At 37.8% G+C, this 25,441-nt stretch overlaps 1 protein-coding gene across 1 annotated transcript; it reads right to left on the bottom strand.

Annotated features, from left to right (window-relative positions):
* Window positions 1-27: 27 nt before the first annotated feature.
* clvs2 (clavesin 2) lies at window positions 28-25,441 on the bottom strand. Its single transcript, XM_079831271.1, has 5 exons — window positions 24,359-25,441; window positions 21,873-22,047; window positions 8,101-8,211; window positions 7,674-7,894; window positions 28-1,190 (listed from the first exon to the last, which is right to left on the bottom strand). Exons 1-5 carry the CDS (start codon window positions 24,745-24,747, stop codon window positions 1,097-1,099), a joined length of 990 nt encoding a protein of 329 aa, XP_079687397.1. The 5' UTR covers window positions 24,748-25,441; the 3' UTR covers window positions 28-1,096.

The following is a 25,441-nucleotide window of genomic DNA, read 5'->3' as shown; positions in this document are numbered from 1 at the left end:
AGAGCCAGTGCATTTTCAAAGTTTTTTGTATTGAAGTATAATTATTTTTGCACTTATAACATTATTTTGGGGCGGGAGCATTTCACATTGTGGATGTGCTATAGGGTTTTTTTTTTCATTTCCCCATTAATTTCAATTTGGGGTGTCAGGAGACACTGAACAACCTGAGAGGGGCCAGATATCATTACGATTTTTTGTTTGTTTGTAGAGCTAGCAAGTGTCAACCACGACATCAAGTCTCGTGCCATTTAGAAGGGAATGGAAAATACCTTTTCGTTTCAGAAAACGTAATTTCGGGTCAAAAAGACCCGGAATAGTGTATAAGGGTTAACTACACAAAAATGCAGCAAGTTTTTAAACTCTAAATCTAGAAAATGTTAGCTTTTTTGTTATAAATAAAAAGCCTGACAATGTAACTGCTAAATACTAATAGACCGAAGTATTGTGGTATCCCGCCACATTTTTCACTGACAACAACCCCAACTTGTAAACACAGGACTCAAAGAAAATCCTGAGTTTCCCGCTCGTATTTACGACTTTGTGGTGGCGTTACATAAAAAAGCAAAACACACCTCATTCTTTGCTCTTCAATTTTTGCGTAGTTAAATAGGTACACCACCACCTTGCTCTGATGAAAGCGCTTGAACGCACCTGAACTTCGTAAACACGAACTTCTGAGGAGGACTTTAACGCACCATTATAAAAGTTGAAAACCCCAAAGCTTATGGATCTTTAAAAGCATGATTACCCATCCTACAGTACCACGTTCTATATAATAACCACGAGAAGCACACACAGGATATTCACAGCAGTCTTTACAGGTTCATGTCACAATTACTCCCTCGATCTCACGTCTAGAACTGAAGTGTATTTACAGATTTGAATTGGCACTTGACAATTACATACGGACGTCCGTTGTTAGCTCTTTGCTTCAAAAATATCACTTTAACTGGCAGCTCTGCAGTGTTCCTGGAGGCTGTTTGTGTGTTCTTCCTTTCTTTGTAAATTTTTTTCTCTGGAGTTATAGGAACAAGGTGCACTCCTCCGTAGCATACAGGGCTTGACGTTTCCTCGTTGCCCGGGGAATTAAGAGCCTTTAGTCCAGCGAAAGCAGCGGCTGCATGTTCTCTTCTTCGCTTTTCACTTTCTCTGGCCGTTTCAGGACACCTGGCTCCACCACTGATTGGGACCTGCGGGTATAAATAAAATATGAATTCCATCCCGGGAACTGGATTTCGAGATGCACAACTGAGAAATAAAAAATCCTGAGAGTGAATTGAAAATCTAAGCTACAAAATAATTAAACCTGGAAAAAACATAAAAAATGTGACCAGGCAAAATTGTTTATTCATTATTTATTGTATTTATATTATATTATATTGGATTATTATTATTATAAATTGCTGCTGACATTAAAATAATACTTGCAAACAATTTGATAATATATGATAATATAATAATGGAAAATATACATTAAATTATAACAAAAATAACATAATATATACATTTTAATGACATATAATATATGTATTAATAATATATACATTTTACATTTTTTTCTCTATATATAAAATTAAAATGTATATATATATATATATATATATATATATATATATATATACATATATATAATATAATTAATATAATATAATAATATAATAATATATAATTAATATAATATAATATAATATAATATAATTAATATAATATAATACAAAATAATATAATATAATAATATAATTAATATAATATAATATAGTATAATATAATTTAATATAATATCATATAATATAATAAAATAAATATAATATAATATAATATAATATAATATAATATAATATAATATAATATAATTAATATAATATAATATAATATAATATAATATAATTAATATAATATAATATAATATAATATAATATAATATAATATAATATAATATAATATAATATAATATAATATAATATAATTAATAAATATAATATAATAAAAACATTTGGACCCCAATGATCATTTATGTACACACACAGAGCACTACAAACTCAATGAAGTACAAAATTAATAATGCATTGTACATGTCACAATCATTTAAAGTGACGGATGTGTAATGGAACGTGTCATCTTAGTACACTGGGTTGGCCTACTTTTGATTTAGCCCTCGTAGAGACATAAGAAGCTTTTAGGACAGTGTGCTGTCGTTCATCATGCGCAGATCTGGGGCACTTTCCTCTGACGGATGCATTTATGTATGTACCCTGACTATAATCATGAACAAAAACAGCTGTTTCTTATCAGAAACTTGTCAGATTTAAACAAAAGAAAAAGTTTACAGTGCATTTAACTGTAGTATATTGATATATTTGATGTACTGAATATTAAGAAGGAAATTATGTAGGACAGGGTGATTCCACTGGGATTTGAGTGGATTGTGAAAAGTGGGCTATGATATGTTAGAGGTAAGCCAGTCATTATCGAAAAATAAACCTTTTTTATATAGAGAGACATGTGAGCAATTGTGACCAATGAAACTAGAGTCCTTCATTTTAAAAGTAAATAATTCTAACTGTTATGTTGACTTTAAAAGATTCCCAGTAAGACCCCAAAGGACCAAACTAAAGGTGCTGCAAGTTATGTTTACGCCACACATGAAATAAACTACCTGACAGACATCACTGAAATAGGTGTCTTGAGAAATCCCACCTGCCTCAGCAAACAGCAAAGAAAAGTCTGAAATCACTTTCAACACATTTAACCAACCATAATAACACAAGTTATCTCTTGGGGACAATGAACTACATTGATCTATTATCTTTTTTTCCCACTAGAAATCATGATGCACAAAAGCTATTAGACTAACGTCACAAGAATCTGTGCTATTCGAGTGCAACCTGATGCAAACACTGGAAAAAAGTGACGTCCATGTGACCTTTCCAGAGCAGACAAAATGACAAAGTGTGGTTTTAATTGCTCTGAATAATGTACCCTTTTGAAGAATGTGGGAGGTGTTATCTTTTTAAAAATCAGACATTCCTGGACTCATTTGCAGCACAATCTGGAAGAGGATATTTAAATCACCCAAAGTAAATAGGCTACTACAAAATTCATTACTGACTGGAAGTAGAAATATCAGCGGTGATGCATCATGTTTGTATGAATATGACAAGTTCACAACAGTTCTTGTTGGTCAGTACAGTCAAATTAACACGTTGGTCCTGAAACACTAGTGTTTAAATTACAGGGCGCCAAGAGGGAGCAGAGAATCCCCTGGGTCCTAGAGACTAATGAGGAAAACAATTATAAATATACACCGATCAGGCATAACATTAAGGCAGGTGAAGTGAATAACACCGTTTTTATCTTCATCATGGCACCAGTTATTGTGTGGGATATATTAGGCAGCAAGTGAACATTTTGTCCTCAAAGTTGATGTGTTGGGAGCAGGAAAAATGGGCAAGCGTAAGGATTTGAGCGAGTTTGACTATAGGGACAAATTGTGATGGCTAGACGACTGGGTCAGAGCATCTCCAAAACTGCAGCTCTTGTGGGGTGTTCCCGGTCTGCAGTGGTCAGTATCTATCAAAAGTGGTCCAAGGAAGGAACAGTGGTGAACCGGCGACAGGGTCATGGGCGGCCAAGGCCCATTGATGCACGTGGGGTGCGAAGGCTGGCCAGTGTGGTCCGACCAAACAGACAAGCTACACTCAAAAAAAAAAAGGTTCTATATGGCACCAAAAATGGTTCTTGGCTCGTAATCAAAGGGGAACCTTTTTTAGTGCTATATAGCACCAATTTTGGTGCTTCAGTGGTTCTTCAGCGGTTTCTTCAGAGGTTCTTCACCGGTTCTTTGACTAAGGTGCTATATAGCACCTCTGAAGAACCGCTGAAGAACCACTAAAGCACCAAAATTGGTGCTATATAGCACTTAAAAAGGTTCCCCTATGATTACGAGCCAAGAACCATTTTTGGTGCCATTTAGAACCATTTTTTTAGAGTGTGGTTCTAATAGAAAGGTGTCAGAATACATCACAGTTTGTTGCGTTTGGGACTGAAATACCGCAGACAGGTCAGGGTGCCCATGCTGACCCCTGTCCACCTCCAAAAGCGCCAACAGTGCACTCTAAAAAAAAAAAAAGGTTCTATATGGCACCAAAAATGGTTCTTGGCTCGTAATCATAGGGGAACCTTTTTAAGTGCTATATAGCACCAATTTTGGTGCTTCAGTTGTTCTTCAGTGGTTCTTCAGAGGTGCTATATAGCACCTAAGTCAAAGAACCGTTGAAGAACCGCTGAAGAACCACTGAAGCACCAAAATTGGTGCTATATAGCACTTAAAAAGGTTCCCCATATGATTACAAGCCAAGAACCATTTTTGGTGCCACATAGAACCTTTTTTTTTTAGAGTGTGGGCACGTGAGTATCAGAACTGTCTGATGAATCACGGTTTCTTTTACATCACGTGGATGGCCGGGTGGCGGGTGTGTGTGTGTTGCTTGCTCAAAATGGGTTTTTTTTTTGCGATTTTTCAGTTATATGTTCAGTTGAATGCTATGCACACAATCAATTCAGTGATGATTGGTTATGGGTAATAAGATCACACATAAATGTTTATGTTTGAAGTCAACTTTCGCAGTTTTGATTACAGGTCAAATCAATTATTAATTCAGACTAATGGGATCATTTCTCACCACAGTAAACCAAAGCCCCAATATATGACCTGTATCCATTAAACTGAATAGCTGGAATTGAACAGCAGCAGAATACATTATAGCTCTTCACCAGCTAACTATTCCCACAGCTAAACATGATGAATTATGTTAATAATACAACACTAGAGAACAATGAGTGCAGCATTCCGCCGTATCTAGATGCACACAGATGTGCTATGTGCGGACTGGGAGGTTTCGTTTAATAGCCAAAGCTGTTTAAGTAACAGCACTTTGATCTTAGCAGTAGAAGAACATCTAAGACCTACTTTCTTCCAAATGCTGCGCCCCCCCCGGATGCTTTGGGATAATTCGAACACTACAAACAGTTGCTTCAAATAGGAGCGTTAAATAAGCCTTTGCGAACTAGGCTATATTTGTTAGCCAACGTCTCTGAACACGTACAGTCCCAGCCGCAGCAAGAAAAGATGAGATGTTTGCCACTGGTAAGCCTCCATCGTGTGTTTTTGCTTGCACACATAGGCAGTGCATCACTAAGTGCAGCTCACGGCAGCAATTCACTCCCTCGTGCTGATTTCATGACCCAGTAAGTCGAGACACCTCACCCTTTCTCTATCAGTGAAACGATGCCCAACAAGAGTTCCTCAAGTCGCCTTGGTCAAACACACACTGTAACTCATCCAAAAATGCTTATTTTATTTTTTTTAAAAGAGCTATTTCATCATAAAGCTAGGGAGTCGGTTGCTAAGCACTGTAACCAAGAAGAAACAGACAGTATGCAGCTAAACTGTGACTCCTTTAACAAACACTGTAGCTTCTTTACGCCTCTAGCAAAGCTGCTTATTTTGTTATCCAGTGCAACTCTCTTGATAATTCCACTTGAGTGAAGACTGCGAGCAAGCAAACGCTGTTTCCATGGCAAGCCACCAAATTATTTCATTTACTAATCATAACAGTAATAAACAACATACATAATTTGGCCAGTGCTGTGACCTCACATGCTTGTTTTGAGAGCACCAGTGTTGTTCTTGTTAACTAATAATACAATTCAAACTATTAAATTCATCTTTGGTCATTGAAATAGAGCTGAAAATATATCAAATGAAAAACTTAAACACTTTCAAAAAATTAACAAAGAACTTGTTTAGCAACTAACTGAAATAAAGTACTAAAATGACTATGACTAAATGAGCGAATCGATGCGTTTGTGTAAGAAAAATATCCATATTTAAAACTTTATTATGTAAAGTTTTGGCCGATCGCCTTCCCTGTTCAATTTATGGAAAAAGTGTTGACACTTTCAACTTTCAACACTTTTCCACGGAAGGCGATCGGCTGGAACTTTACTTGATAAAATTTTAAATATGGATATTTTTCTTACACAAACGCATCAATTCGCTTCAGAAGGCCTTTATTAACACCCCACAGCCGCGTGGAGCACGTTATTCGATGGACAGGTGCATTTTTTATGGACTTCAAAAACAGAGCAACTATTATTGCAGTTATAATGCTTGGATTAGCCTGGACTTTTGTAATATAACTCTGATTGTGTTCGTCTCAAAAAAGAAGAATGTCATATACACCTAGGATGACTTGAGCCAATAGACTTGGTCGGCGTCGTGTCATAGCTGGGGGCGTGGCGTGGGGGCAGAGTCGGCGTGGGGGAAAACAGTTCATTCCCCCACAATGTAAATAGATGGGGTTAACCCAGTTTAGCCTGTGTAGAATCACTTTTGTCATTCGACAGAGCAAGATATATAGAAAAACTCAGCCAAATTGGGTCAGATTGTCCGTACAGTATCTGTGACTGATAAACGACCCAACGGAATCAATGGCCAGAGGTGTCATTTTCTCATCAAAATACATGCTGCTCCGCCGACCCCCATTTAGGTATGACATGTCAACTTCATAAATCTCCCAGTCTTTCGATGAAGACGTTAATTCAGTGTTCCTGTATTACATTCATTTGATCGTTTTAAAATGATCATAAAACGTGTCTTGATCATAAATCTTGTGCTATGAAATTGACATGTCAGTGTCACAATATTATTAGAATTTCTGACAATAGCAAAGTTTTTTTTATTTACTTTTTTATAACGTCTTCATCAAAAGACTGGGTGATTTATGAAGTAGCCTAGCTATTATGTCGTGTAATATTTGTGGGAGTAGCATGCACTTTGACGAGAAAATTTACAAGTGTCGTACATAAAATGTGACGAATGTGATTGAAGCACAAGCCCTTCCCATCATGAAATAAAGAAGACTTTTGAATGTTTTGTACATTAATAACCTCACGCATTATGTGGATATGTGATCGCTCATCGTGGAAAACTGCTTTAACGAGTCCCGTACGTGACAAGTATGACTTTATTGGCGTTTTATTCAACAAAGTTTTGCCATTGCAATGAATGAAAACTCTTTTTTTAATCTTTACAATAATACCGGCATCATGTAGTGCGAATGTTTAATTGTAATGGACGTATATTGCCGGCTTTCGGAATTGACGAACAGCTTTGTCTGTTTATTTAGCAGTATAAAACTTCAGATCAGGGTTTTTTAACTTACTAGAGGTGCAGAACGCCACATGGCAACTTTTCTGGGCTGCATCAAGCAAAAATCAATCGTAATAATTACACAGAGTAAAGATAAAGCGTCTAACAAGGTCTACGTGCATTCATTCTAATGGCTTGTTTAAAAAGCACTACTTAAACTGTAATATAATTAATATGATATAATATAATAACACTGTAGAGCACTATACAAACTAAAACATCTTGGAGATGATCTAGCGGTTAGCACATATGCTTTGACATTGAGTCATGGTGTTTGTGCAGGCAGAGCAAGTTTTAATGCAGTGATCTTGCCCTCACCATTATTTTGTGTCCTCTTTGTCCACTACACTTGCATAAAACTTAAATAAAGATGGCAACAGGCAAAAAATACAATGAGAAAAACTCAAATAAAAAGAGAGAAACTAAAAAAAAAAACAATAAAAAAATAACAAGTACAAACCTTTTCATGGTTTTGGGGGATAGATCTTTCTCCAGGTCTTTGACAGACAAGGTATAGGATTCGGGGCAGTAGTCCGTCTCCTCGTCGTACGCGTGGTCAAGCAACGTCCTGGCCCAGGTGCCCATGTCGTAAGGAGGCAACATGCCACCCAGCTCAGACGGCAGAATCTCAGGCAAGATCAGCTGGTGCAAGCTGTTCAGATTGTTTCCATGCATGAAAATCTAAATATACAACATATAAAATATTATTATTTGCCTGGTTATGTAACTGTATAGTTGCAGCTTTTACTGTTTATCGGTCAGTGGTTTGCACTTATTTCTATGGCATTATACTGTGAATTTTGTGTTTATGAAAAGCATATATTTTAACAAATATATGTGATATAAATGACTGAAGAAAAAAATGTAATTAAAAATAATTCTCTCACCCTTTTTCTTGTTTTGTCCTTGAGGAAAGGCCGGATGACTGTGTACAGCGCATGGATGTACCAAGGTTGGTTGACAAAATGAATCCCTCCAAACCTGGCTGGGAAGCTATCCTGTAGGAAAATAAATAGGGAAGAACAACAAAATTATAGTATTTGACTTTATACAATTATACTGGTACACTTTTGCTTAAAAAGTAGAACAAAATCCGCTTTTTCATGTACAAATATACAAATTGTATAATTGGTAGCATTTGTGAGGACAAAAAAAAGTCAGATTTTGTGACTCCAATGACTGCCTCTCCACCATACAACAATAGAAGATGGTTCACATGAGAGTTACTGATGTTCATTTAAAGTGCTGTGTACACCTTGAAGTCTGGTTCACGATTCCACAGAGGATTACACCAAAAAGTGGGCATAATTCCCATTTCTCCTGATATCACACTGCTGAAGTAGATACATACTTTGCTGTGTTCACTAATCTGCCCTGAACAGTAATCCATATTCATAAAGCTGACTGCAAGGGTTCCGAAAAGCTTCATAATGATGCTGTCTTCGCTAAGCTCACAAAAAGCAAATCTGAAAAAAAAAATGACGGTAAAAGACTTCCAAGTCTAGTTTACAGGGTTTAAACTTGAATCTAGTTCAGTTATGATAGGGTGACCAAACGTCCTGTTTTCCCAGGACATGTCCTGTTTTCAAGTCCTGTCCTGGCCCTAATATAACAATTTTCTATCCATACAGAGGGGGCATACTTAAATTTTTATGCATTGAAATTAATAAGGAATCTTTCAGTAAACTTCGAGTATCATTTGAATATCCCAAGTGTCCTGGTTTTTGGTAATCAAAATATGGTCACCCTAAGTTATGAAAAAGAAGTCTCTTATGCTGATCATATATAATATTGTTTAATATTTTTACAATTTAAAATTACTCTTTTCTCTTTAAATATATTTCAAAATGTAATTTATTCCTGTTTTGGAATAAATTCTGAATTTTCAGCATCATTACTCTAGTCTGCAATGTCACATGATCCTTCAGAAATCATTCTAAAATGATGATTTGGTGCTCAAGAAACTTTTCTTATTATTATCAACGTTGAAAAAAGTTGTGCAGCTTAATATTTTTGTGGAAAACACCATCCCCAAACACACACACACACAATAACATAATTTATTTTGAAATAGAAATATTTTTTTACATTTATAATTTGCAGTATTTATTTATTTATATATTTTTGCAGTGCTCTTATTTCAACAAACAGCCAAATATGGACATTTCTCTTCATTTAGTAACTTAAGGGCCAGATTTACTAAACAGCGCTATTCCATAAAAGCACCGATGGGAGTGGACAGTTCTGCGCGTGATCTACGGACGACCGCTAACCCCTCCCTTTCGAAGCACATAGAAAAGCTACGGTGGCCGACATAGGACCAAGATGTCGTCTGAGACAGCAGAGAGTAGCTAGCGCTCTGTAGAGCAGTTTGTCCATTTAGGGCTACTGTAGAAACATGCCGGCACAAAATGGTGACTTCACTGTCTTCACTGACTTCACCCACAGTGTATGGAGATAGAAATAGCTCATTCTAAGGTAATAAAAACATAACGGCTTATTATGTAAGGTCTTTGTACACCACTGAAAACATAGTTATGTATATTATATTGCATTTCTGTCAGTAGATCCTCCTTAATATTACACACTGCACCTTTAAACTAAGTCCTAACTTTTGCTGCTCAAATAACTATTTGTTTTTATAAAACATACTATGCAATTTTTAAATGTAGTGCACTTGATAACATCATGGCCTTGTTTATTGCTTCTCACTGACTCTCATATCATAACCGAACTGTGTTGTTGGCGCCACTGGCGTCTGCGATGGTGAACAGCTGCGAGTAAGCAGGCCGTATAGACACAGAGGCCCCAGGCCAGCGTCCGGCATCGGGCCGCAGGCTTATGGGCGTTAGATCTGGCACTGGATCTGACACAGAGGCAGGTGATGGAGCAAGCGGATGGTGATTGGCCAGCGCTTCAGAGGAGGGGCTATGAGGCATTTGCCAGCAGGTGGTGTGAGCACATACGATGATATCTCTGCTCTGTGCTCTGGGACCCGCTGCTACCGAGTGAGATAAAGGTCTCAGCTGCATTAAACATGAATAGCTAAACTCTGGTCTGGTGCGAGCTGGTGAAAGCTGATTGATCTGTGTCCCTGCAGTGTGACAGTGGGAGGAGACAGAGGTAAACGGGGGAGGTGAAGCTGCCACAATGCTCTTTTTGCTGGACTCTAGAATTCAGATTTCACATGATCTGATCCTGCGATGCTGAAAAAGCATTATTAAATGTAACGATTAACAGACCATGATTAAGCTGGGGCTCAGTTCCACAACAGCAAGCTGCATTGCTGTCTACTGTCTAGGCATCTCCCCTCAAAAGCAGCATCCTAACAGAAATGGAACCTGTGACAACAAGCGCAATTCACTCAAAGCATGAGAGATTTGACTGCCAACAGATTTCAATCAAGTCTGGTATTAGCATGTTGCTAAGCTAATACCGCAATATTTAAAAAAAAAAATGTAGTCAGCATGAAACGAAATTTTGAAGTATAGGTTGACCAAATGTCCTGTTTTCCCAGGCCCTAACATACCAATTTTCTATCCATTCAGAGGGGGCACGCTTTGTATGTATTGCAATTAATAAGAAATCTTTGAGTAAACGAGTTTTCATTTGAGTATCTCATTGCCGGGCCGAGTGTCCTGGTTTTCGGTAATCAAAATATGGTCAGCCTAGTGAAGTATATCCAAGTGAAACGGCTTGAACAAGGACAGATGTAGGGCGGGACTTGATTTTGTCCATCGGGAATTGATTGGATCTTTGGATCGTTGCCATTTGTTTTTGGTGTGATCTCATGTGAGTGACAGGTTGAGAAGAGAAGAGAAGAGGAGAGGAGAGGAGAGGAGAGGAGAGGAGAGGAGAGGAGAGGAGAGGAGAGGAGAGGAGAGGAGAGGAGAGGAAAGAGAAGAGAAGAGAAGAGAAGAGAAGAGGAGAGGAGAGGAGAGGAGAGGAGAGGAGAGGAGAGGAGAGGAGAGGAGAGGAGAGGAGAGGAGAGGAGAGGAGAGGAGAGGAGAGGAGAGGAGAGGAGAGGAGAGGAGAGGAAAGAGAAGAGAAGAGAAGAGAAGAGAAGAGAAGAGAAGAGAAGAGAAGAGAAGAGAAGAGAAGAGAAGAGAAGAGAAGAGAAGAGAAGAGAAGAGAAGAGAAGAGAAGAGAAGAAGTTATTCTGATTAAAGATAACGAAGGCATAATGAATTTATAAAAAATGTGCACAGATAAATATTTATAAATACTGCAATATTCCATAAAGATTAAGCCATAGTAACTACTAACTTAACCTCAACTTTTAAAGCATACAAAATTCCTTCCATCCTTTTGTAGCTTATTGTATTTTAAAGAGGTTTATTTAGCAAAGAAAAAACTTTACATGGCCACTTAAAGGGACAGATTACCAAAAATGTTTAGTTCAGTCATCATTTACTCACACTTTTTTTGTTCCACAGAAGAAAAAATGTCATATAGGTTTAAGGCCTCATGTCGACTGTGTCTCGGCCAAAAAATTGTGCTTGAACACACCAAAAGGACTAAAAGTGACTGCCAACTAGCATGCAACTGCGTATTAGGAAATAACTGTCTATATCAGCAGGTATCAATAGTCTATATTCTCCGTTCAAAAAGGGAAACCGAAACTAGGACTGCAGATATACACCTCAACGACATCTAACGTTGGCCGATGGCTGGCCGTCGACTTGGTGTTTCAGGGCCCTTAGAAAACACACTCTAAAAAATGCTGGGTTGTTTCAACCCAAATTTGGGTCAAATATGAACACACCTAACCATAGAATGGTACAGGTATGACATCACTTTGTAGGCCAAAACATGAGTTAGCATTTTAGCACTTCCGGTTCCCTCGTCCTGAAGGGACACTTACACATTTTTCTACATCTGTATATACCCCACTCATGCTTTTCTGAAGCTGTTACTTGTCTTGAAAAAGGCGGTTGGCGGTTGCTAACAAGTAGCTTAATGGGACTACATAGGCTGTTGAGGACATTAAATGTCATCACACCGAAAAGGTAAGCTCATTCGGCTTTTACAGCCTCATTATGCCCATAATTGTGCTCTTATAAACTATTCTAACTCAAAATTTCTGGGAAAATATTTTTAGATAAAAACTGAAAGAGTTGCCGGAAGAATAGTGATGGTGACGTTGAAGTTGAACGACAGTGGTGTAGTTCATTTATTGCTTACCTTTAGATTTTTACTTCTGGCAACTGTATTTAGACTTCAAAAATCATAAAAGTCGTCTGTGATAATTATCTTGATGGACAAGATATCATAAGCTTGCAAGTATCATAAACTTTTGTTGATCACAGAGCTTGTTATTTAGCGATAATCCAAAAACCTATGAGAAAATCCTATTGGGTTTTTCTCGAGGGAACCAGCGTGATGCTAACTGCTGATTGGCCTACAAAGTGACGTCATACCTGCACCACTCTATTGGGTCAAATTTTAAAATTAAATTTTTAACCCAACACTTGGGTTTGTCTATATTTGACCCAATTGTTTTAGAGTGAGGTGATAAATGGTAATAGAATTTTCATTTTTGAGTTAACCATACATAAAAATAAAAAAAATTGGCTTCAAGATAAAAAAAACAGCAGGTTTGCTAAACAAATATGCAAAACAAAAAAAGTGGCGCAAAAGCGGTAAACGGAAATCTGGATACTCACCAAGGTCTACCTATAAGCTACCATAATTAATTAGAATTAATATTCATGAGCGAACCCATGCTATACTAAGCCAGTGACAAAACATTAGATGAAGAAACTGAAGTCACCACACGGCAGAGAAAAAAACAGCCACATTTTTTTTTGTTTGTTAATGTCAAGGTTTTCTAAATTAACTACTCTAATTCTCCTGTTTTGGTCAAGTGATGCACTCAAATGGATTGTTGAAAAAGGCTTTAATTTGCTTGTATTAGCTTGAATACAAATCCATCAAGCAGCTAACATACATTCTGGCAGCAGGTCAGATTGACTAGAAAGGAGTAAAGCCACAGGATAATTGCTCTTAAAAGTGCCTCATCGTAAAATCAGGAACCATTTAAAACATCAATCTGCAATGTTAAATAATTACCGGTTTTAAATTACAGGACAAAGAATGGCTTTGCTTAGAGCTTTATAGGGTTGTTTTTAGCCTCTGTATAAGCTGATGGACCGCTCATTTCATCTGTGCATTTTGTTTCAGTGGCTTGACATGAAACATCCCTCTCTTTTCTTGTCAGAAGTCACTGATGATGCACGACTGAACTCCAGCAAGGTAATTGAAAAGAAAAGAAGAAAAAAAAAAAGAAAAAAAAACTCCATTTGCTGGAGTCCTTTTGAAAGACGTAGCCTGCGGAAAAGCTAGTATTTTATCATGGTGCCCTCACCAAATAATACATAGCGTATCAGTCAGAGTCAGTGAGCTGTCCCAGTTTCAGTGACAGGATTCCTGGATAAGAAACCTGATTTCTAAGAGCATTTAGAAGAGGTTTCTTTACCCCCAAAATACAAATAGTCTTCTGCAGCCAGACTTTTTGTCTATCAGCATAAAGTGTGGTCCACATTCTGGCCGATTCTGATCAAGAATAGCTCACTTGTACAAACAGTTAGCATCACGTTAGCAGTACTTTGTCTAAAACTAAGACATATTAACCAAAACTGAGCAAACCAGCAATACGAAGCTTCGCACTCTGACACATGCCATTGCTCACGTCAATAATTGGAGCTCTACAGGAGACATTTTATCTACACTTGCCAGATCCAGCCCACTGAGCGTAGCAATGCAAGGCCAGTAACACAAAGACGAAGCTCTACTCACTAGCTGTCAGCTCTGCTACAGATCAGAACAGTCCCGCTACAGTGCGATAAACAGAGCGAGACCATAACTGTGCCACTTTGCAGAGAGCAAAACAATTAGTCTAACTCTAGTCCTGCAGGCCCAGATATGTCTAGTGCTGTTTCCCAGATAAGCAAGACGCGTAGAAGCTCTTTGCTTTCCAGGAGGCAACGGATCTTAGCATCCAGATGAGCCAGTCTGACGTGAGGGATGCAAACCCATTCCATGTGTAAGTTGCTCTGTTGATTAAATATAGGCTGAGAATGGCCTTCTTCCCTGGATCACGCTTTCCCGTGTTTACTTATGGGACATAGACTGCTTGGCACTATAAATATTGTACAAACCTCATGCCCTGCCCCTGACCACATAGCTGTTCAAGAAGTCCTGGAATTTAAAGGAGGTAGTTCGCCCAAAAACGAAAATTCTGTCATTATTTACGCACCCTCATGTTGTTGCAAACCTTCGATATTTCAAAACTAAATGGGGTCCATACAACACATTGTTTGTGTGTTCAACAGAAGAGTGAAAGGTTTGTAATGACACGAGGGTGAGATGACAGAATTGTAATTTTTGCTGAACTATCTCTTTAAGATAATTTATATTCTATAATACAGATTTTGAGAGAAATACAAAAGAGAGATTACTTGTGGCGAAGGCGTAATGCTGCTGTGCCACTAATGACTTTAAATCCATCTGTTGTAATGAGTTTCAGTCACTTTTGGGAGATGTACTTCAATCAACAAGACATAAAGGATTTGACTGTTTCTAGAAGGATAAAAATAGACCCTTCTGCCTGTCTGAAGTCATCTGTGGGACATTAGTTCAATACCACAGATATATTGCAAGATTTTGTATTAATGTTGATTTATATCACGTGCAAATGTAAATTACAACTCTCTTTGATTATCTACTTTCATATAGGAGAGAAAGGGGCTAGTTGTCACAAACTATATATCAGTAGGTTTTGAGTCAAGTGTCAATACATTAAAATTCATTTTTAATAAATGTAATTTTCCAAAACAAACAACAACAAAAATACAAACACATGATATTTTTGCTAGTTGTTGGGTAACAAGTAATAACAATAAAAACCTTGCAATAGAGGCATGTTGTCACAAAAGGTCAAGTTATGTTTCAATTAACTGTTTCTGGCAAAAACAGTAAAAAATAGCCCCGGTTTTACTGTATTACTGAGAAAATGTTCTGAAATATATTTTTCATTCAACTAAATTGAAAATAAATAAATAAATAAAATTACATAAAAAAAAGTAAAAAAAATACAAATGTTACGGTATATATATATATATACGGTATATATATATATATATATACCGTATATATATATAATAAATACAAATTAAATAATAAAATGAAATAACAAAATTTTATACAAATTACTGCACATAAAACAATTATTACCAAAAAATAAAATAAATAATCAACTCAAATAAAAATAAAATAGCACTCCATAAATAAAATGTATTATTATTATTATTATTATTATTATTATTATTATTATTATTATTATTATTATTATTATTATTCAAATACAATCATTACTCCAACTGACATTAATCCCAGACAATAAAAAACCCATTCGGCCAGAGCAATAAAAAAACTATAAAAAAACAACAGCACACACACACACACACACACACACACACACACACACACACACACACACACACACACACACACACACACACACACACACACACACACACACACACACACACACACACACACACACACACACACACACACACACACACACACACACACACACACACACACAAATAAAGCAAAATCAAACAGCACTTTATAAATTAAATGTATTATTGTTATTAAAATATTTGAAATTGTTGCTGATATTCCCTAACCTGACGTCAGTCCCAGACAAGCAATAAAAAACCTCACGGTGCAATAAAAATTTCTTATTATGGGAATGCAACAATGATGCTCGGCAATCTGTACGTACAATGAACTTCCTGTGCTTTTTAAGATGCACTTTAAGTGCCCTACATAGAACCACACATACGGCATGGTGGCTGAGTGACATGAGTGCGTCTCTCTCTGTGAGCACAGCCCATCTGGAGGGAGCATAGCATGGCGGTTAGACAGGTTGCCAGGGAAACTCGGCATGGGGTGGGCTGGGGAAGATTGGCCCATTGTGATTGGCTGCCAAGCGTGGGTTATTTCTCAAGACTAAGAGAGACAAAAGGCATGTCCAAGGCACAGAGGCAAACAACAGAGGCTGAAACAACAAAGCTTTGCTCCAGGAAAGCCAGGACCACTTTCTCTCACTTCTATTCGACTCGGGAGCATGTTGCCGTCTATTGATTTTGCTAAGAACAGCCATTTTCTGCACATCAAGTGCTCTTTTCTGAGCCACCATTTGCTAGGAAAGGTATATGATAGATGGCTCTACTGTAAACTAATAATAAAAGCATACAACCTCCAAGAACAGGCAATGGTCATTGCTCCATGAGGTTTAGGAAGAATCCATTAGCTCTATTTCAACCTTGCCATGGGTTTCTGGCTCAAAAAGTACTTTCTATAGCAACAGATTCGAGTTCATGAAATGGACTCAACAGAAAGAGAACATAAGGCACTTATGTTCCTACTTCGTACTCAGTACTTTCTCCTATTCCTTCAGTTCATGTCCTTCCTTTCTTTCTGCTTCTGTCACTCTCTCTCTCTCTTTCATGTGTTCACTCACTCGAATGACAATAAGCTGAAACACCAAAAAGCTTCCAAAAAAAGGTTTTAATGCTTCATTACGTTGATGATTGAGACAGACAGATGTCCATATGAACAATGACATCAGATTGATATAACGCTTCACATGACCCTGCACTTTTGGGTTGGAGAGCTGTGCGCTTTTCCCGCGGGCTGTAAACGTCATGTTTAATGACTCGATGTACATACTGTTGGTCTGTCACTGTCAAAATAGAACCATGGGGCATCACACCTCTCATTCATTTTCTGACCTTTAAGCGTTTGGGAAACGCTATCAGCATACACTTCCGTTCAAAAGTTTGGGGTCTTAATTTCTTAACGTATTTGAAAGAAGTCTCTCAGCAAGCAATTTTGCATTTAAAAGACGTCTAATAGCCGTCCAAACACAAGTCTAGGCTCAAACAAGGACTAAATTTGGGTTTTATAGACGTCTAGCCATAGCCCAAGAATAGACTAGTCATCTAAAACATGAACATGTCAAAGAAATGAAACCAAACACCTTGTAATCATTGTTGACTTTGCTTACATGATTGAATATCATACATCTCGCAAGTTAATTTGTCAAAAACGACCAAATTCCAGCTTATTTTGATTAGAAGTGTTTTACTCATAGCCGGACTATATCAGGTCTATAGTTAATCGAGACGGTGAAAGGACGGCTATTGCTGGCTGGGCTCTTATGCTCACCAAATTTGATAAAAAATACAATAAAAACAGCAACATTGTGAAATATTTAATGCAGACTTTTGCTTGTGCACATGAAAATACTAGACAAACTTCTCTAATGAAATCCACTTTCAACACAATGCCATATTGCACCATCAGCCCATTTCATGCTGAGGTTTCACGGCCACCACAGAGGATGCGTTTAAGTGGACATAAGGTTTGATATCAGAGGTATACTGGACCCTTGAACTTGGCTTTATGGACCCTTAAACTTGGCAAATAGGACAATGCACACAGCCGTATTGTGCCATCAGCCCATTTCACGGCGCAGTTTCTCTGCCTTCATGGAGGATGTGATAAAGCATATAAAGGCAGTGATATTAGAGATACACTCCCCTAAAGAAAGCCAAAAATCTTTATTAATTCACGCGCATCCATACTCTCCTTTTCTATAGTAAAATGGCAGTGACGCACAAAGGAAATGGGTTACATAATCTGGAAATTTTAACACGCGAGCATGCAAAACATTCCCGTGTGCATGCAAATGTTTGTCACGCGCACACAAAAGTCTGTACATATTTTTTTATTTTTGTAAAGGTCCCTTTAGGGGCTCTGTAGCACATATTTTAAAATGTAATTTATTCTTGTGGTGGAAAAGCTGAATTTTCAGCAGTCATTACTCCAGTCTTCTAGCCTGGAAATGTAGATGCACCCTAGCGGTAGCAAATCTAATTTGCAGCCAGGGTCGTCTAGCAACTCTCCGTTGGCTTGCGAGCTGGAAAAACCAAACTCTGGCCAGGCCAATCACATCGTGTATAGAGTCGGTGGGCGGGCTTAACATAATGACGGCAAAGTTGCTGCGGTTCCATGTGCTATCTGAAAACAAAGAAGCTGGCGAACAGTGGTCTTTCGAATCGGCTTTGGGTGCGACTCTGGAAGACTTGTAGTTAAGCTTTTCTTTGAGGAAAGAACAAAGAACGGCACTGAAGTCATTCTTAACAAAGGAAGATGTGTTCTGAGTTTTGCCGACCGGATACGGCGAAAGTTTAATCTATCAACTAGCTCCGCTTCACCTCCTTCATTGCTCTGGTTGGTTGTAGAGCTATTGCGTGCAGAGTGAATTTGAAAGACAACCGTTTATCCCGCCCCTCAGATTGAGCCCTGCCAATGGTGAGTTCCCAGACCCAACATCTTGATGTGGGTCTGGCTGGTCAGGCTACCAGTCTTCAGTGTCACATGATCCTTCGGAAATCATTCTAATATGCTGATTTGAAAACTGTTGTGCTGCTTAATATTTTTTTCAGGATTGTTTGATGAATAGAAAGATCAAAAGAACAGCAATTATTTGAAATAGAAATCTTTTTGCGTGAAATCTTTTACTGTCACTTTTGATCCATTTCCAATGCATCCGTGCTGAATAAAACTATTAATTTCTTTCAAAAACAAAAAATAAAATCGTAATAACTCCAAACTTCTGAATCCATCAAGTTGCTCCTTGTAACTTTTTATGCATGCAAATTGGATCAAAAATCTGAATTCCTGTAAATATTTACACATGTAAGTGATGACTTCTGTTGACAAGCTAGCTGCTGAGCACTCTTTTGAACTGTAACTAATTAGCTGTGGCTGTTTTCCCTCAATCTACGCTATTGTTTCCCTTTCAAACGGCTACAAAAGCGATGTCCCACTCAATGTGAACAGCACATTGTGGATGCAATATGCTAATGGCGGCGATCAATTATTCACCGGCTAATCTGTCTGAAGAGGCACTGGAATGTGGAATAGGCTCATCATGCACCCGCATTAATATTCAGTCAACAGGCCTCACTCCGCACTGCCTACATGTCATATCAGACCCAAGCGCTCCTCAAAGCAGCGATGTCTAAATGAGAGCTTTCAAGAGGCTGCTTCTGGAAATGGACTATGTCTATGCGCAGATTAGCTCTTTTTAAACGCACAGTGACCATTTTAAAGCACAATGAATGATTGCTGCTCAGTTATGTGTAATAGCGATGTTAAAATAGCGTAACTAGATTTATACATTTCATGCAATGTGAGTGTCCATGCAAAACACACCACAAGTGTTGTGGGTGGTTGCCAGGGTGTTGCTATGCGGATGCTGAGGTTTCTATGATATCTGGTGCATAGATATTGCTCAACTCCTCTCAATGTAAGTACGCATATGGGACAGGTTTGCTCATTTTATCATATCCTTTATGTTGTGTTCGGGTCATTTTGACCCGGAGAGGATTTTCTTTTTCCCACAGGATATAACTACTAATTTTTGTACTTTTTTGATATCCATTTCCCCACCTTGTTTTCAAAAATGACCGGCCTACAAAAAAATGCTATATTGTCACCAAATATTGGATTCAATCTTTTTTTCAACTTCTTTTCTTTCAATTAGGATAGGTTTTGTATTTCTTTTAGGAACTGATTGACCGTAGGCCTCATTGATCTGAGCTCATACGCCTCAGTTTTTGAGTGACAGTATTTGTGAATATTTTTGTAAATACTCAATAAAATATGAAAAGAAATTGCACTGTTTATCAAACTAGTGTGATTTAATATTTAACTAGGAAGTTTGTTTCGAAATGCTTTTATTTTGCCCAAAAGGGCACAATGTCACACTTGTGGTGATTCCGGTCAAAAAAAAAATGTTGCCTACAAAAAATGTTGCTTATAAATCTCTTGCTATGCTATACCATCATAGGCGTAACTCCTGGGAGGGTCAGGACCCCAATCTGAGGGTTGTCCCACCCTAAAAATATCATTAAAAACGTCCTAAAAAACTAATTATATATACTTAAAATAATTGTGTAAGTAGTAAAACAATACAAACACAAATGGGGCAAAACTGCTAAGTTTAGAGTTTAAGTTTTTAAGTCCCCCCTCTCTTGCCCCACAGTGGTTTGGTCCACCTCACCTACACACACAAGTCCAGTGGGACGGAACACAATTCTTCAGTAGTTGTTGAACTCCAGTAAGTAGCTTTTAAGGCTATTTTACGGTATTCACTTTAAACATCGGATGAAATTATTCTTTTCTCTTGAAAACAGACGATGCTGAGCTTTTAATAAATTAGCAATGACAAAAAATTATGATAACCGATGTATTTTTCTTTAAGTCCGATATTTTAACGATTGTTGTTTTGGTAGCTTGTTGTAAATCACCCACTACAACTAACACGGCGATAAGCCTATGTGTGAACTGATATTAGGCAAATATTGTAAATCTAACACTCAATGCTATGTGGAAGAAGCAAGATAATTTAATAATTATATTACCGCATGGTGAACCTATCATAACTCATATTTAAACAATTATTACTTTGTTGTTGGCCAGATAAAATGACACAGAAAAGAAAAACAGACATGAGATCTTTTTTCAGTGCACCAAAATGCCACAAATATACTTACAAATACAATTTTGGCTGTACTATTTGTGTCCCCTTCAAAAATTGCCCTTGAGAAATGTTATGTTTATTGTCGACCCCCCCCCCCCCCCCCCCAACTGTTAGATGAAATTTACGCCCATCATCAAATATGGGATTCAATCTTTTTGTCAACTTAATTTCTAAATCAATGAGTTGTGCAGAAAAGTATAGTTCACAAAAACAAATGAAAATTCCATCATATTTACTCAAACCTGCATTACTTTCTTTCTTCTGCACACAAAAGAAGATATTATGAAGAAGTTTCAACAGTTTTTGTCTTTACAATGAAAGTTAATTGGGTCCAAAACAGCACTGGCAACACTGAGACATTTCTCAAAATATCTTCTTTTATGTTCCACAGTGATGACTTTCCCTTTAAGTGATTGTTGTCTGAGCAATTATAACAGAGATGCTTGCCTTAGCTAACACCACTAATAAGTGTTAAAAATGTTCTGTACTTCATTACAATGAAAGGGAATGGATCTCAAACTGATGCTTACTCATATAAAAGACTTGAATAACAACTCCTAAACAAACAATTAACACACTACACTATGTATTAATGCATTGCCTCCTGTGGCACATCTAGCCTTTTAAACTACCTTTGAGCTGGGTAAAAAATAGAGTAAATTAAACACAATATTCATTCTTGGTTTCTATGCAGATCTCGTTCCCTTGCGTTAGATGATTGGGTCAGCTCACGTTCATGTTACTCACAAAGAGAATAACAAATGTTTGTCAGGGGTGGGATTCCTCTACAAGCACCTGTTCAACCTCACACATGCAGAATTTCAATATCAATTCTTATTATTTATAGCTGATGCATGCATCATAAACATTACATATTTGATATTGTAAGACATTGCTTCTAAGAATATCAGCTGAACCAGTTAGCTGATGAATCGAAGATGCATGAAGGCACACATTTGAAGAATTATAATATCCATGCTGATTCTCTATATAAACATAACTATGAGATTAAAAAGCAAACAGTTGTGTTACCTGCAGGCCTTCAATCGCCAATCTCAGCATGCTTGGAGTTAGCTTGGAAGCTTGCTTGAAAGTGAAGTTACTCCAGTCAATGATCAAGACAAATCCATTTACTTGTAGCTCAGGGTCTTCTATCATTGCCTCCAGAGAAAGTAAAATAGCTCGCAGAATATCCACAAAAGTGTACCTGCAGATAAGCACAAGCCTTAATGTGAGATACATATTTACATACAGTTAGTGAATACGTTTGCTTCATATTAGTCAATATTGGTATTTAAACTTCTAGAGGGCATACATCTATAATGGCTGAATAAATGTAGCAAAGCAGGCATGGCTTGACCCTAGTGCTCATCACACATTGTTCCTGTGAGAGGACGCCAAGAGCCCTGCCATCCAAGGCAATGGTGCGACTGGCATGGATTCAAAGGCTGTTTGATATGGACTCGAGCACTATGTACTCTCCAGTCTAAAGAGGTGAGACTCCAACAGTAAGCGCCACCAATTTCTCACAACATTAAAACATGGAATTTGGAGAAATACATTTAATTTATACATTAGTGCACAGTGCATAAACTTTAAATTAATATTAAATTTAATTCATATACAGTTGTCCCCAAAAGTGGACACTTAAGGCACTCCTAAATATGCATGAATTTCACTGCATTACTTAAATATGTATGACTTAAGTGTCCAAAGATTGTGAGGTCACTGTAGAAAGAGAGTGCTTTACTGAAGTCTTGGATTTTGGGCTATAAGTTAATGCTGAGTTCAAGGGGTGAATCAGAATGATTTCATTTGGAACTTTAGGTCACATTTAAGCTCACACACTAGTATACATGTTACAGTATATACACACAACCTCACTCTTAGAAGAAAAGGGTCCGAGGAACACATATGCTCTATTAACTACGACGTTTGCCTCAATAAACTCCTAATTTACTGCCTATTAATAGTTAGAAAGGTAGTTTTTTTAGTGTTTAAGTTGATATTGGGTAGGATTAAGATATGTAGAATAAGGTCATGCAGAATAAGGCATTAATATGTGCTTTGTAAATACTAATAAACAGCCTTTATCATAGTAATATGCATGCTAATAAGCAACTAGTTAATAGTGAGAGTTGAGCCCTAAAATAAAGTGTTACCAAGGTTCTATATAGAACCGTAAAGGTTTCTGTCAGGCGCTTCATATATAGAACCTTTTAGGGGTTGCCATCCTCAGATCATCTTGTCTTGTGAATTTCATGAATCGAACCTATCGTAAACATACTTTATCACAAGAAACACATTTTAAATATCCCATTAAACATGAACATTTAAGACATTTCTCCTTTTTTGGCATAAAGTGTTCTTTAAAGTCAAGAAACCAAGGGTTCTATATTGAACACTACTGAATCTTTTTTTTCTAAGAGTGGATACGTAACGATCAAATGAATACCTTGATTTGCACAGCAAGAAATGTATTTATGCAATGAAATAATTTGACATTTAGTAGATCATCCAAAGGTCACTTAAAGTGCACTCATTGCATGGACAGTGTCCTTGGAATAAACTGAAATGAAGTGCTTTACTCAAGGGCACATCGATGATAGATTAACCCTTGTTGAGTCTGAACTCTCAGCCAAGACTATAGGCCGCTAACTACTAAATGAGGCTATATATGGGTCTTTTTTTATTCATTATTTAAAAAGGCATTAATAAATGCAAAAAATACCACTTACTTGCCAAAGTCAGCAATGTTGTATGTACACGCAGGTAGCCATTTTGACATGTGCCAAGAGACCAGAGACCCTTAAGACTGTATGAGACTCATGAATGTATGTCACGGCCATTAAGTTTTTTTTTTTGCAGTTTGAGAGAGTTACTTTCTTTAAAATAGAAGATAACAGTAAATATTCCAAAGTTCCCAAATGGTGCATCCATGTTGAATTTATGTTGTCGTACTACAAATAAAAAAAAACACAATGACATACTGTACATGAAGGACAGTCATGTAGAATATTGGGTCAGGTCAAAAGGTCATCACCCATTATGGCTTGGATATAACATCAAACTCTCAATGGTTAAAATATTACTCTCCAATTTCAAATTTGACAAACAAAAAAACGAATCTGATGTAGAAAATGGTATAAAGGTTCTTGGCGCATGTGTTTTAAAGATTTTCTAGTCAACATCTCAGACATCCTTATTTGTCACTACAATTAGTAATGCAATACACTCTTAAAATAAAGGTTCCAGAAGGGGGGCTTCCATTTTGGGTTCCTCAAAGAACCTTTCAGCTGAAGAGTTCTTAAAAGCCAATAAAGCACCTTTATTTTTAAGAGTGCATGTGTAACATGATCACTGCGATGTACACTGTTACCGTACCTTTAACTTTAACTTAACGCCTCATAATGACTAAACATCATGCTCTAGTGAATGACAGAAGACTGATGCTGAAAAGAAAGCTCAGACAGTGCGCGTCATTACCCACAATTAGCCAAAATCCAATAGCACCTCACCTGCTCTGATCCCAGTTGGCTGCGAACAGAACCAGAATCTTCCTCCCGTATCTATCCAAATTGGACAGAACCCCAGGAAATCCGTCCTTCAGAGCCTGCTTGATCCCCGGATCGGTGGCCTTCAGATTCTTGAACATATCTAGGTTCTGTTGCCGGTACTCAAAGTACTGGGCCAGGAGGCGGAAGGCCTCGAAATGGTTAAATTTCCGGGCTCTGAGAAAGCGCAGGATGAAAGCATCGTCTGTCCTGAGAAAGCCAATGTCTGGACGGGTGATGATCATGTCCCTCACCTCCTGTATGTCCTGATGCAAAGTGTCGGGGTTCTCCTTTAACTCCACCTTGGCTTTCTCCAGGGTTTCTGGAGACAGGCCTGCCTGTAAATGAGTCATTGTCCTTGCAATGGACCGAGGCTGACTATACTGTACTATACACTACACCAGATGTGCTCTATGCGATTGATTATGAAAGTGCCAATCATAAAGAGCCCTGTCACTGCAGTGCTTTTTTAAATAAAAACCTGACTTTGGAGATGGTCCTGAGTGTAGCTACGACACTGTTAGTTCACCTCATACACTCCCTATAGTTCACCTGTATAGTGGGTTTTTAATGCTTGTTCTGCAACATAAATTCACATACATTCATCTGGTCGTGCTCATCGATTGTATATGTCTATGGCTTATGCAGGCTGAAATCGTCTTAGTTTGCGTATGATCGAATCTGAGGCATTGACTCGGTCACAAAATCCGTTCATTCATTCCATCCCACCCCAAAAGCATCTAAGAACGAGCATCACGGTTAAAAGCGCTGCTCTATCCTACCAGCGTCAAGCGGCCAGGCAATGCGGCACCCTGCAGCATCTCTTGTCATGAGTCTCCATTTAACGCGCATTTCAAATGTTGCCGTGAATTGGAGTCCGAGCATCATCACGATCCCTAGTCTCTCTCGGCGCTCCGTCTCATCCTATACGTCCTTCGGAAGAGACGATATGGTGTCGGTCCAGGTCCGTATGGTTCCGGGGATGTGGTGGATGGTTTACGTCAGTGCTGCTGCTGCTGTTGCTTCGCTTTGTTGCTGATGAGAGTG

This window comes from Gobio gobio, assembly GCF_949357685.1.
Source record: "Gobio gobio genome assembly, chromosome: 12".
NCBI classification, from domain to species: Eukaryota; Metazoa; Chordata; class Actinopteri; order Cypriniformes; family Gobionidae; genus Gobio; species Gobio gobio.
The sequence above is the reverse complement of the archived record's forward strand: the minus strand, read 5'-3'. Positions and strand labels throughout refer to the sequence as shown.

Excerpts from the sequence above, each read along its gene's own strand:
- clvs2 (XM_079831271.1), bottom strand. The coding sequence starts at position 24,747 with ATGACTCATTTACAGGCAGGCCTGTCTCCAGAAACCCTGGAGAAAGCC. Across the intron at positions 8,212-21,872 it reads TGGCGATTGAAGGCCTGCAG|GATAGCTTCCCAGCCAGGTT; the intron begins GTAACACAACTG and ends ATTTTCCTACAG. Across the intron at positions 1,191-7,673 it reads TCCCCCAAAACCATGAAAAG|GTCCCAATCAGTGGTGGAGC; the intron begins GTTTGTACTTGT and ends TTATACCCGCAG.